General features: G+C 36.9%; 1 protein-coding gene across 1 annotated transcript in view; it reads right to left on the bottom strand.

Moving 5' to 3' along the window:
• Positions 1 to 4725: 4725 nt before the first annotated feature.
• The window catches only part of LOC147471842 (small ubiquitin-related modifier-like), a 10539-nt gene continuing 264 nt past the window's right edge, over positions 4726 to 15000 (bottom strand). Inside the window, exons 2-4 of the mRNA XM_086537243.1 lie at positions 14936 to 14992; positions 6537 to 6686; positions 4726 to 5555 (exon numbers count right to left, since the gene is read on the bottom strand). Of these exons, the coding sequence (XP_086393369.1) occupies positions 5496 to 5555; positions 6537 to 6686; positions 14936 to 14992 (267 nt within the window). The 3' untranslated portion in view covers positions 4726 to 5495. The remainder of the gene's footprint in view (positions 5556 to 6536; positions 6687 to 14935; positions 14993 to 15000) is intronic.

Below are 15000 nucleotides of genomic sequence, written 5' to 3'. Positions count from 1 at the left end.
CTCTCTCTCTCTCTCTCTCTCTCTCTCTCTCTCTCTCTCTCTCTCTCTCTCTCTCTCTCTCTCTCTCTCTCTCTCTCTCTCTCTCTCTCTCTCTCTCTCTCTCTCTCTCTCTCTCTCTCTCTCTCTCTCTCTCTCTCTCTCTCTCTCTCTCTCTCTCTCTCTCTCTCTCTCTCTCTCTCTCTCTCTCTCTCTCTCTCTCTCTCTCTCTCTCTCTCTCTCTCTCTCTCTCTCTCTCTCTCTCTCTCTCTCTCTCTCTCTCTCTCTCTCTCTCTCTCTCTCTCTCTCTCTCTCTCTCTCTCTCTCTCTCTCTCTCTCTCTCTCTCTCTCTCTCTCTCTCTCTCTCTCTCTCTCTCCCTCTCCCTATCTCTCTCCCTCTCTCTCTCTCTCTCTCTCTCTCTCTCTCTCTCTCTCTCTCTCTCTCTCTCTCTCTCTCTCTCTCTCTCTCTCTCTCTCTCTCTCTCTCTCTCTCTCTCTCTCTCTCTCTCTCTCTCTCTCTCTCTCTCTCTCTCTCTCTCTCTCTCTCTCTCTCTCTCTCTCTCTCTCTCTCTCTCTCTCTCTCTCTCTCTCTCTCTCTCTCTCTCTCTCTCTCTCTCTCTCTCTCTCTCTCTCTCTCTCTCTCTCTCTCTCTCTCTCTCTCTCTCTCTCTCTCTCTCTCTCTCTCTCTCTCTCTCTCTCTCTCTCTCTCTCTCTCTCTCTCTCTCTCTCTCTCTCTCTCTCTCTCTCTCTCTCTCTCTCTCTCTCTCTCTCTCTCTCTCTCTCTCTCTCTCTCTCTCTCTCTCTCTCTCTCTCTCTCTCTCTCTCTCTCTCTCTCTCTCTCTCTCTCTCTCTCTCTCTCTCTCTCTCTCTCTCTCTCTCTCTCTCTCTCTCTCTCTCTCTCTCTCTCTCTCTCTCTCTCTCTCTCTCTCTCTCTCTCTCTCTCTCTCTCTCTCTCTCTCTCTCTCTCTCTCTCTCTCTCTCTCTCTCTCTCTCTCTCTCTCTCTCTCTCTCTCTCTCTCTCTCTCTCTCTCTCTCTCTCTCTCTCTCTCTCTCTCTCTCTCTCTCTCTCTCTCTCTCTCTCTCTCTCTCTCTCTCTCTCTCTCTCTCTCTCTCTCTCTCTCTCTCTCTCTCTCTCTCTCTCTCTCTCTCTCTCTCTCTCTCTCTCTCTCTCTCTCTCTCTCTCTCTCTCTCTCTCTCTCTCTCTCTCTCTCTCTCTCTCTCTCTCTCTCTCTCTCTCTCTCTCTCTCTCTCTCTCTCTCTCTCTCTCTCTCTCTCTCTCTCTCTCTCTCTCTCTCTCTCTCTCTCTCTCTCTCTCTCTCTCTCTCTCTCTCTCTCTCTCTCTCTCTCTCTCTCTCTCTCTCTCTCTCTCTCTCTCTCTCTCTCTCTCTCTCTCTCTCTCTCTCTCTCTCTCTCTCTCTCTCTCTCTCTCTCTCTCTCTCTCTCTCTCTCTCTCTCTCTCTCTCTCTCTTTTTCTTTCTCTCCCATTTATTCATACTGTACACAGAATAAAACTATGCAACGTATTTTTTACAATGCTTTGAATTTACCACTAATTCCCTCTAAACAGAATACAGGCAGGTAAATCTGAAGTGTGTTCAGATTAATTACATTGATTAATTAATTACCACTACTATTAAAAGGAGGAGGAGAACGAAGGAGGAGGAGGAGAAGGAGAAGAAGATGGAGGAGGAGGAGATGGAGATGAAGGAGATGGAGAAAGAGATTGAGAAGGAGGAGATGGAGAAGAAGATGGAGGAGTAGAGGGAGATGGAGATGGAGGAGAAGGAGGAGAAGGAGAAGGAAAAGGAGGAGGAGGAGAAGGAGATGGAGAAGGAGAAGGAGTAGATGGAGATGGAGGAGGAGGAGGAGGAGAAGGAGAAGGAAAAGGAGGAGAAGGAGAAGGAAAAGGAGGAGGAGAAGGAGATGGAGAAGGAGGAGATAGAGATGGAGAAGGAGGAGATGGAGGAGAAGGAGGAGGAGAAGGAGGAGATAGAGATGGAGAAAAAGGAGATGGATAAGGAGGAGGAGGAGGAGAAGAAGATGGAGGAGGAGGAGGAGAAGAAGGAGGAGAAGGAGAAGAAGAAGGAAGGGGAGAAGGAGAAGGAGAAGAAGGAGAAGGAGGAGAAGGAGAAGAAGGAGAAGAAGAAGGAGGAGGAGAAGGAGAAGGAGAAGAAGGGGAAGAAGGAGAAGGAGAAAAAGAAGGAGGAGAAGGAGCAGGAGAAGCAGGAGGAGGAGGAGGAGAAGGAGGAGGAGGAGAGGGAGGAGGAGAAGAAGAAGGAGGAGGAGGAGAAGGAGAAGAAGAAGGAAAGGAGAAGTTGAAAAAGTAGGAGATGGAAAAGGAGAAGGAGAAGGAGAGGAAGGAGAAGGAGAAGAAGGAGGAGAAGAAGGAGAAGAAGGAGGAGAAGAAGGAGGAGAAGGAGAAGGAGGAGGAGAAGAAGGAGGAGGAGAAGAAGGAGGAGGAGAAGGAGAAGAAGGAGAAGAAGAAGGAAAGAAGTTGAAAAAGTAGGAGATGGAAAAGGAGAAGGAGAAGGAGAGGAAGGAGAAGGAGAAGAAGGAGAAGAAGGAGGAGAAGAAGGAGAAGAAGGAGGAGGAGGAGAAGGAGAAGAAGGAGAAGAAGAAGGAAAGAAGTTGAAAAAGTAGGAGATGGAAAAGGAGGAGAAGGAGAAGGAGAGGAAGGAGAAGGAGGAGGAGAGAAGAGAAGGAGGAGAAGGAGAAGGAGGAGAAGGAGGAGGAGGAGAAGAAGGAGGAGGAGAAGAAGGAGGAGGAGAGGGAGGAGGAGGAGGAGGAGAAGGAGAAGAAGGAGAAGAAGAAGGAAAGAAGTTGAAAAAGTAGGAGAGGAGAAACAGTATAAGAATTAGGCTTACAAAAAAAAATCTCCATATCTGCTGTAAACCTTATACAGAATGCAGATATACTTTAATAATATATTACATGTCAGTCAACACCTGAATATCTAGCTTGTCAATCTTCATTTGCTTACACTTCTTATTTAGTGATTATTTTCAAATTGACAATTCCCTTTTCTGGGTTTAGAAGATTTGTTATGTTCTTGGATTATTTCAACCAATGGTTTAAAACAAAAATTTAATTTATTTTTTGATAAAGAAAATGTTGATTCTATTGATCATAACCGTTTCATAGAGTGGGAGTTTTATAATCACATTAAGGACAGAAATTAATTACTGCAGGTATTGCAATGCCAGAAGTAGAAATTAAATGTCTCAAACATATAATGTTGACCAACTTCCCTTTCTTCCATTACGATGTTCACAACATATCCATGGATATAAATACTTCTGAACTCTTTGCTGTACAAGAGTGAGCGAGTGATTACAGATGTAGAAATTATATATATATATATAAATATAAATATATGTGTATATATATACACACACAAGGTACAATAGACTAGAGTTGAAAGACAAACTGAATGTTAACAGTTAAGTGATTTTAAAAGCAAAACCCCTCTTATGCTTGTCTACTGTGTCTTTACACACAACATTTTATGAGTAAATACAGTCCTTTGCACTGGGATACTTAAAAATCCTTTTTCAGAATTACTTAATTCCAAGAAAGGGAAAAAAAGTTGCAAATTTACAAAAAACATCATCTTACTACACCAATTAAAATTAATTTCTGTATCTAGATCAAATACACTATATCAAAAGTAGAGACTTTGAATAAATTCTTCATTTCACAGTAGACCACTTTTACTAACTTGTACACCTTGCTGTTTATTGTCTTTTCAGTACATTTATGTGAACTTCAATGCGTTTTACTTAAATCCATGCTTAATTTGTCAGCAGAAAGATAATTGTTTGGGGGTACTTTTTTTTTCAAATCTTTTGTTCTATACTTTGAGAATGCTAATTGGAATAATAAAGATTAAACTTTTTTTTATGTTTTATTTTGTATGTTAAGTACAATTGTTCTTTTTTTTTTTTGTTTTGTTTATCTTTTCAGTATAAGTAAAGCTATGGTCCAGAAATCTAGAAATCTAAAAATCCAGTCATAAGCTTGCCAGATAAATTGCCTGGTACCTGTATAACAAAGAACTATTTGGTAAGAATATCACTTATTCAAGAAAACGTTTAGCCATTATGCATGGGATTGTTTAGTTGGCCAATCAAAGCATACTTGCCGAATAGGTTCCTTTATCATTACTATTTTTTGTGACTGGAAAACTTAACATATTAATAGCCAGACATTTTGAACTATTTGAAAAATAAGGATTAAGAATATATTTAATAATAACATCATGCAATCAAAATTTAAATATAGTATGCATAATATAAAAAAATACATTTACAATTTGAAAATGTGAACTGTTTGGTTATTCCCGTCATATACTCATAAACCAATGTGAAGAAAAGCCTTATCCACTGTATTAATAGAAATCAAAATTTGAACGAGAACCTTTTCAATTCTTAGAATGTCAAAATCATCAATTATGTTTACTAAATAACTCCCCAAATAGAGAATATTTTCAAGACAAAGACATCCCAAGGAAAATCTGTATGCACTTGGGACGTACCTTTTAAAAATACAAGTTCATTCTTTATCATATATATCATTCTTTCAAGAAAAAGGATGACATGGACTTGGAAATATCTCATGTCATTCATCATTCTCATCAATTAATTCTAAGAAGCATTTTACCATTCTCACCCCAATCTACTTTCTTATAAGGTATTGGGCCAAGGAACATGCATGCTTATTCCTCCTAGGTTAGAAATAAAATAACCGACATTTACACAATCATTTTACTTCACTGCTTCTCACAATATGTATGAAATATTAAAATTTTTTGCTATCCACAAATAATATAAAACAAAAAGACAAAATTGGGTTATATTTAGAATGTATTGAATGAGTAACACATAGAACTCACAGAGTCTATTTTGGTTCACAGCAATAAGGATGTCCAGCTGCATCTATTACAAGAATACTTGAACGATACATACTAATTGTGAAACATAACCCTTGTCAAGAATTTTAATTTTATGTCTTTCCTTCCTCCTAAATGGGAATTGTAAGGATCAGAAAAAAATGTACTAACATTCATGACTTTTACAATACTTTCAAAAGAAAAAATAAAAAGAAAAAAGTAATAAAAAAAAAGGAGAGTAATCTTCATTCTCTTGTTAACATATTAGATGCGTTAACACCCGAATCTCAAAAGCTACGCAGAAACTCAAGTTCTCTCATGCCTGGTCTTGAGATAGGCCTGAAGTTGCATACCGCTGCTGCACAATTCACTTTGGGAAATTACCCCTGGGCAAATAAAAACAAAAAACATACATATATAAAAAGAAAGAAAAAATTTAATAGTCATTTTCAGACTCTTGCATGATAATACATTGTACGAGACTTGCGGAAATTCCATCTAAAAACGTCTGCGCACATTGCCTGGTCTGTGCGAAATTCTCAGCCAGAAAATAAAGGTACACTGTGTGGCGAAAAATAAACTTCCTTAACCTAACGATGTCTTATTCCTATGATCGCGGGAATGTGTTGCATCAATGGCCGCCGGTCTGCTCCTGGTACACTTCAATTACATCGTCATTCTCCATTTCCAGCTATAAAAGAAAAAGAAAAAAATGGTTAAGACACAATGAAACTGATTACCAGCAGATGAGAGAGGAAGATGGGAAGAAATGGAAGACTTCTTCCTGAGCAAAATCAAAGAACCTTTCAGAGGTGCTTAGACATTAAACTGTGTTTAATAAAGACCTAAAGACTCCAAGAAAGAAAAAGGTATGACAAAATATTGAGGACTTTATGGTCCTCATCAATGAGAAAAGTGTAACTGCATGTTAGAATACAGTAATTATAAACTACTTTAACAGTGTTACACACTGATACTAGCACTGCAATGTCTAGATAAAAGATTCAACACTTGGTATGACCTTGAGTAAAATTGAAAATTCTAAAATAATAAGCCTAGTCTAAATTCATTTTTATGCCAACAACAAAGACAACTCAGTAAACCATGACCAGTTAAAGCTTGTTTACTTTGAAATGTATCTAATCTCATCTACATTTTTTCTCCATTATAAACATTCTGGAGATCCTTCTGATTCCCATTTACATCATTTCCAGTAAAAAATGCACATGCACGTGCATGTGCACACACGTGCACACACACACAAATGATTGCAGCAACTGAATTTAGAGTAAAACCAATAGAATTGTAAAAGATTTTTATTATCTAAAACAGGAAGAACAATTAGAAGACATGGAGGAAGTATTGGCGAAAGGATGAGGATAAAAATAAGGAGACAGCATGAAGACAAAGAGGAGGAGGAGTAGTCAGATCACCAAAGGGAGAGAAGATAAAGAAAATTAAAATCTGAATAAGTTAACAATCAGCAGAATCAGGATAGACAGCATGGATATGATTATAAAAGCAAGACAAATGAAAAGGGAGATGCAGCTTCTCATAACAAAAAAGAAACAAAAAAATAATAATAAATGTATGGTTGAAATCATAAAAAAGTACAATGTATAATAATATAAAGTTATATCAAGACCCTCATCCCTAAATCTAAAATACTTACAGCTTTGGGCGTTTCTTCGTCATTAATGCGCCGTCCATCAAAGAGGAAACGCAGTGATGCTACAGGGACTCCCACCCGCTCACTGTACGACTTCTTTAACTTGCCCATCTGTGTGGTCATCTTCACTCGGAAGTGGATCTCATTGGAGTCCTGCGGGTGGGGAGGTTTTAGAAAGGTCAGTCGGAAAAGATTACAAAGATGACAAGGGAAAATTCATATCTACAAACTGAGAAAATGATACTGAATGTCATGCTAATGTATATAAAGTGGAAAAAAGTAGATACAGATTATACATAAACCAACATATGCCTATGAAATTAAAGAGAATTGAATATGAAAATAATATTTCTGGAATCTACAGGTCAAAATATTAATTATACTACCTAAAAACAAATAATTTTCTGCCTTCCTCTGGAATATTGGTCCTAGTTACATTCATCTTCACTTGAGCATGGCATATTAGTATCCATGTCCTTTAGAGGTCAAATAAATCAAAACTCATTTATGACCCAACTTGTTTCACAGGATTGGATCGCTTTTATAATGCCCTTTCCCTGTGATTATGCTATTTATTCCTGCATTTGCATAACTAGGACATTATACAAAATATTATTCAGTATCACTTTGCTAATATATCATATATAGAACTCTCATACCATACCCTAAGTTTAGAAAAAAATAAAATAAAACACATGTACCATCTTAACCCTATGATGACGGTGCGTCACACCCGTGTGACACAGCTAAATTTGCGATTCCGGGGCGTCATGCCAGTGTGAAGTTTCCAATGCAATATTGCAATGGCCCGGCGTAGGGATTTTCACTTAGCGCGTGCCCCGTCGGGAAAGGGTTAAGATACCCTGCCTAGGCTGAACATCTTTAGATGTGACCTGTACTAGGGTTTATAAACTATTTTCATTTTCTATGTGAAAAGTGAATCCTCTTTATGACAATGACCACAAGCTATTCCTTGTTGTAAGTTCTTTCCTTTGGCCACTCTAATTTCTTACTGCACTTAAAGGAAGGACGAAAGGAGAAATAACCTCAACACGCCAATTGATGAAATCACATGTAAGCACACATGACCAATTATGTTGAAAATATTTTCTTTTCCATCTTACCTATGCAACTTTTCTCCCTCCCTAAATGGATTATATAAGGGAACCAATGAATATTCTGCTTACAATGAAAACTTGGAAACATGTTATTACTATATGGCATCTATTCAGGACACAAAAATCAATGGATGACATCTACATATTCTGCCATGGTGTGGGTTGTTTTCAAATTCGAGATGGCACCTAAATATGAGCTCATAATGGCGGTCTCTCTTGCTTTTGCTCTCTCCTTCACTTTAAATAATCATGGAGTTTTATGTCTCAGGTAGCAGTAGATATGAAGATACAGTGACTTTGTTGCTGATCTGGCTAGTGTTTTCAGATTATTTCATATTTTTCATAATAAATTGTTTTACTAGTAATAATCTTTATAATATATCTTCAATATCTTTCAAGACAATTATGAAAAATATATCTAACACTGAATACCTAAAACCACAAACACAAAACAAACATCTTTCAGAAATACTTACAAGTCAAAGACTTGTGTCTCAATAGACAGGTAAGCTTCATCACATTTACCAAATAAACCTTACTTTTATTTAAATCATAAAATTGGTAAAGCATAAGCTGTATCTGAACTCGTTGTTTTCTATGGTCCATCCAAGCACAGGCCACAGTAACTAGGCCTGATGTCAACATAAGGAACACCCTTAGAAACTCTCTTTTTGTGACTTGTCTCTTCAAGTAAGGGAAGGATATGATTGCAATAAATTTAAAAATGTGATAGCATACACAAATTCTCAATACAAACCATACAAATCCAATCACACTTTATTCTAAGGACTATGCACACCACTTCAAGTTGTGTATATTTCCTTCATTATGCAGGTTGAGCAGATTACATTAGTGCGGGAAGTTAGTTATCAGTATAGAAAAGGGAATGAGAATATGATAATGATATATGCTGATGGACTGAAAAGCAACTAACTTACACTGCCTAAACCATTCAAAACAAAGAGAAATACTTTGACGCAAATCTAGATAATTTTTATCATGTAAAGAAATTGCAATTACTGTTAATGGTGAATTGCAGTTTAAGTGTAAATAACCCGGGTGAAGAGGCTTATCCATCAATCGAATGTTGATAATGTAAAAGTGATTTATTTCCTCAACCTGGATTTATTTTTAAGTCATACATCTTCCCTTGTTTTAATTAAATAAAATAGAAAATAGGAAAACATATAAGCATATAATGCTTTGCAATTATTTTTTTATCAAAATATTACAAATTAAACAAGAAAAAGAAAAATCTAATAAAAAATTACTAACATAAAAAAGCAAACTAATAAACAAATAACCACTCTTACAGGTGCAAGTCAGCTGACAACTCGACAGGCAACTTTCCACACATGGTTAATGCAGGGTATGATGTAAGACATCTATTTATAATCTGTGAGTTTGTCCTCTTCACAGAAAACATCACCACCCACAGGTGTGGTATATCAATACCAAGAATGGATCTCTTATATGTAAGATTACTTGAACTATGACAATTTGAGGGTTATGAGAATATAAAGAAAAAAATGGAGACCAATATACAAACCAATTAGCAAAGAAAGATATGATATTAGACTTAATCTCAAAGAATAAGACATTAATAAGGAAACATTGAAAAATATCTGGGAGCAGTTTTCTCCAGCAATCTGGTTCTTGGGGAAGGAGAGAGAGAGGGAGAGAGAAAAAAAGAAAAATAAAAAAAAAAAATAAAAAAGAGGAAAAGAGACTGTTATTGAATGTAAAAGGTTAAAAGGATCCTCAACCACCTTGCCATCCACCCAAAAATGCAGAAAGCCAGAGTCCTGTGCTCAAAATTTTTGATAGGAGCATCTGGAATAACTGCAATACATTTGGGTTAGAGAGCTTAAGAGATGATTGCAAAATCAAAGGATAATCCACAACAAATGAAATAACCTAAAGGCAGTGCAGTCTTCCAGGATATCTTATGTTATCCATGAACCTTCCTGGATATAATTGGTGCTACTTTAGTTTATATTGTGTAGAGGTATTCCATCTCCCTCTCTCATGCAAAAGTAATGGTAACAGTTTTACCACAAGCACTTGGCTCCTTCCTTACTCCTTAACCCATTCACGACGGGGGCATTCCAGCCTTGCATGTCACAATGCCGGGGATTTCGAACGCATAGGCCTAAATCAGTTAAATAAGCGACGCCATATCACGTCCCCAGCGAACAGGCCTAATATGCGCGGTACAGTGTTGTACCACCCGTCACGAGAGGGTTAAATAATCTAGATGCAAAACAGAGTAGTTTCAGTCAGGCTTCATTATTGTGGTTTTGCTAAGCACTCATATTTGCATTAGAAGTTGAAATAAGATATCAGTGACTTTCACAGTGCTGATATCTTAGTAAGGGTTAATGGACCTTCCAGATCACCAACTATTAATACTGATATGCAGCATGCATGTTCCTCTGGCTTATACATTGTTTCATTTTCTTTCATTGTGTTTTCTTATGCTTGTTACCTATTATTTGGGAATTTTTAAACTAACATCACCCAAGCCTAATGTCACCTACAACTTTGTTGTCCCTAGATTAAAAAAACAAAACAAATTTTGCCAAAAGCTGTATAGTTTCTCATGTACAAACCATGTTGTTCATACCATGTACAGAGTTTATTATCTGACTGAATAAAAAAAAAAAAAAAATAAATAAATAAAATTCCACAGGTATTTTTACAAGTATACAACTTCCTATCAATTATGTAGTATTAAACTTTCATCACAAGTAATTTCTATTATCTATCAGATAAATCTTTACACAAAATGTAAATATGGGTTCAGTCATGATGTCATCGCTTAACCCATCCACGACGGAGGAATTCTAGCCTTGAATGTCCCAATGCCGGGGCGTTCGAATTATTAGGCCTAAATCAATTGAATGGCTGGCACAATACTGTGCCGCCCGGCCACTGGGCTTTTGAATGTGCGGTACAGTACTGTACCACCCGTCCAGTGTGGGTTAACCCATTCGCGTTGGGGCAATTCCGGCTTTGAATGGTCGTAATGCCGGGGTTTTCAAACGCATAAGCCTAACGCCTCGAGATTCTCAGGCACACAAGCCATGATCCTAGGCTACCCGTTTGCTCACCCTGAGCACAGGCCTTGCCCAGATATCTCGTCACCGACATCTGACACAAAAACCACGAAACGTGTCAGTATGTCATCCAGCGCGAATGGGTTAACAATATATTCACTTCTATCAACACCATATCTGACCTGAAAAGTCTCCATTTTGTGTACTTTTAAGTCTTCATTTGCAGTGGCTTTTTTGTATATATTTCTAAATCATATATTAACTGTATATTGGTCAAAAGATAATTTGAAAACATGTCATTGATGTCAAAGTAATACTCAACCCTTCAAGTCCTATTCACCCCCATTACGGGTCACTGTGTCCAGTACAGTCCTATCTGCCATCATTGTATGCAAGTTGTAGAAAAAAGAGGCTCCTTTCTTTCATTGCCCCTTTTCATTATCAAAGAGTTTATGAATTGTTAATATATCTGGTACTATTTGGTAAGTTTCCTCCAGTCATACCCACATCAGTACCACGTCCCCATACCCCACGCAGGATGCCCTAACAATCATACTGTTATGCTTCCTCCCTCTTTTTATTGTGAATAGAACATAATGTGTGAGTAATAGCATATCTGGTCCTATATGGCATAGTTCATCCTTTTCTCTCCCTCATTCACACACCATACTCTTTATTATGTTTCACAGTCAATCTCATATCTGTTGACTATATATACACACTACAATATTTGGATACTTATGGTAATTTATTTCCATTTCTAGTTGTAAGTAAGTATTTTCCAGTGTGTAAAATCAACCTCTTTAAATAAAGACCTAAACAGGGGTTAACAAGTTTAATTTGTTTAATAAAGATTTGAAATGTGTATGATTCCCTTTGTTGTTTGTTTTTATGATGTTTGAATGTTTTATTTTTATAAAACTATTGCTTCATTTAGTATTAGTAGACTGATGCTCAACTATAAACACATGCAAACATTACACCAATGGTTCTCTTGCAGTATAAAAAGAGATGACACAGGAAAAAACAAACCTGCAAGAAACATTTTACTTGTAGGACCATAATGAAATGAAGTATTATATGTATAACAGTATTTTTTTGTAGATTATAAGTACTTTTGGCCATTCATATAACATTTACTTACTGATTGTACTGATTAATACGATGCCTATATTTGTTGAGTAGACACTGACAAATGTCCATTGATATAAATTTAAAAGTGTTATCTACCAATTACAACCCACAATTTCCTGGGATAATTCAAGCTCTCCCCAGCCCTCAAGTTCCTATCAATGGGTAGTGCTAACCAATACCACTACAGATGCATAGCAGACACAAATTAATCTATCCTCCTTTGATTACACTGCATTACCAGACTTTGAGGCAATATGAATTGCTTGGTTTTTAATACTGGCTTTAAACTCAGAGCATACAGCTTAACCCTTAAAACCACAGTTGGGGGGACGGACATGCCTGTCTCACACCCGCATCTTGGGAATGATTTTTCAAGTTTCCCCAAGGCTAATTTTGGTCCTTGGCCTTTCAAGAGCTCAAATTTCCATACCAGAAAACTTAAATTTCACTGCCGTATATCAAATACGGTTGAGTATCAAAGTTGAAAAATCAATCTTGCTCATTCCTCATAGTTGAAAAAGTTTTTCCAGTTACACCTCACATAGGAAGGAAAATGGGAATAAGCTTCTGTGCCTGTAAAACACCAACCTATAAACCATACAAGCATTTAAAACAGAAAACAATGAAATATCCATTGGATTTATAAATAATAAAATGACAATAACATACCACAAGGCTGAGGGAGAATGCCTAATATGGACAAAGGGAGATATAGTGGATGTGGCTGTAAAAAACAAATATAAACCATGCAAATAAAAAATGATGTAATAAAGAGCATGTTTTGTCATAGAATACAATGAGATGTTCATTTTGACATATAAATAGTAAAGAGAAAATAATATATATAAATCCAACTATACTATATGTTATGGGTGAGATGAAAAGACTGATGGCGGAGGATGGGGGGGGTCCGCATGAAATAAGGTAGAAAACAATAGACTTACGATATCCCACTCACTACGTTTCGGTCACAAGAAAGAAAAAAAGAGACAGGGAACAAGACTCTCTGACTGGCTGAGGGAGAGGAGGGCCTTCAGTGGCCATAGTGATACGGGACTGATACAGTGGGTATGGCTTGAGGAGATTTGCCAAACACTACAGATATAAGTTAACACTATATGCCCCATTCATAATAAAAAATAGAAGAAAAAGTCCTGCCAGTTTTATTTATTGACCTACCAAACAATTTTATGTTCTGTTCATCTATAAACAATTAACGACAAGAGATACACATTGACATTGAATCTAAAAGGTCCATTACTAAATAAAGAACCAGTCCAAGCAGGGGCTAACCTAGATCTTAATCTAATATTGTAAAAATCCAAAAACAGCACCCTAAAAAATGACGCCAAAAATAGCTTCATATCATGGCATAAGCATAAAGTCAACTGTGATTGCTCTGCACAAAAACCTATGTGGATTAGTAAATTGTTAAGTAACCACATCACATCTTTTGCCTTTTCGTTTTACAGCAGACAGAAATACACCACATTTGCTGTAATTTGTAGCTCCCCCATCTAAAGACCCTGGTCCCTCAAAGCCTATTGGCTATGGAAGTAGGGGCTGCTATTTTGGAAGCTAAAGATTTGTCAAAATAAACAGCTGAATAAAGCAGTCAAAATATATTTTGTCAGTGTAAGAATCATTGTTATAATGGAAATCTATACCTTGCTAGAATAAGTGCAGCATACCTCATATAATAAAGAGGGTATATTTTCCGAGTAGAGCAATGTTGTTAATTACCATGATATTGGTATCGACAAATTGCATTCACTCTCTACTACTCATGTATATGGGATAATACTTGCTATACTCCTTAAAATGGGTCTTGAAAGTAGGGGAAGACATGTAGTAGATCAGGTTTTTCAACCTTTATCCTGTATTGATGTCATTTTGTTCTACCTGATGTACACCAATTTGGAAAACAGCAATATCAGAAAAAAAATTCAAGGATCTTACGTTTGTCTATAAAAGCCAATGAGAGCTACCTTTAGATCGGCTGGTCAATTATGGTGCCTTTATGTGCCTTATTGTTCGCGAATCTACAGGTTTCAATTTTGTGAGAGTCTTAAGTTGGTTATTGTATCGTGAAGTTACGTGTAAGTATCAGTTCTAGTGCATAATATACCTAAAAAATTCCCGCCAACACTCAATTTGTGACAAAGCATGGGCAACCGCAATCACTGTAGAGGATAAACCACGCCGATAGGTAAATTATCAAGAAACTACATAATTGTATTTTCTATGACAGATATAAGGTGGAACTAAGGCATATTTCTGGTATACATCAATGTGAATTCTTCATATATTTCTGCTCAGGGGTCAGACTCATGGATCATAATAGTATAAAATAACTATAACTTAGTGGTAAAGGGCAAAAGAAATCCATCGGTTCCACTATCCTATTTAATAGTGGCACCAGTTGGACAATATTCCAGAGCTACATCTAAGAAAGAAAGAAAGAAAAAAAGGCACCCTTCGGAAAACACACAAAACTCTTCAAAAGCTCAAATTCTATTGTCATTCACACCATAGCACCATGTTGCTCTTGCAGGAAAATCTAACAGTATCACATCCTGTTTTCCTGGGAGTCTCTCAAGGAAAAAAGTCTTCCAAATCTCTTGGATCAAGTTTATAATAAATGATACAAAATTCATGAAAATAAATCATCCCTTATAATAATGCTTCCTTTATATATTAAAGCCAATAATAATAAGATACGAGATAAACAAATACGAAAACAGGAGGTAGGCCTATCTTGATGCTGTCAATCACGACTGAAAAAAAAATCAAACTCAATACTTACACACAACACTTTCACAAAAAGAGATGAATAATATTGAAACTAACGCTTATGAAAGCCTTCAAAACCTACATATACATTATTCACCTCCCTACATCACACAACAAAGGGGAGTCCAATTTCAAAATGAAACACGAACACACCCGGTAAAAGACGTACATTAATGGCTTAAACAACGGATAAACCCCATAGAATTCATTATGAAACCTTACACAATCACTTGCATATTCTAAAATAGCTAATGATTACGAAAACAAGACGAAAGAGACTAAAATAAGGGTACATTACCTGTCCTACAACTTTAAGTTTGATGTATTCGTTTCCTTCCCCCTCTGGCTTGGCGTCCTGCGGGA

Source organism: Penaeus japonicus, unplaced genomic scaffold, assembly GCF_977035675.1.
Source record: "Penaeus japonicus unplaced genomic scaffold, GWHDUDI00000001_assembly GWHDUDI00000005, whole genome shotgun sequence".
NCBI lineage: Eukaryota > Metazoa > Arthropoda > Malacostraca > Decapoda > Penaeidae > Penaeus > Penaeus japonicus.
The sequence above is the reverse complement of the archived record's forward strand: the minus strand, read 5'-3'. Positions and strand labels throughout refer to the sequence as shown.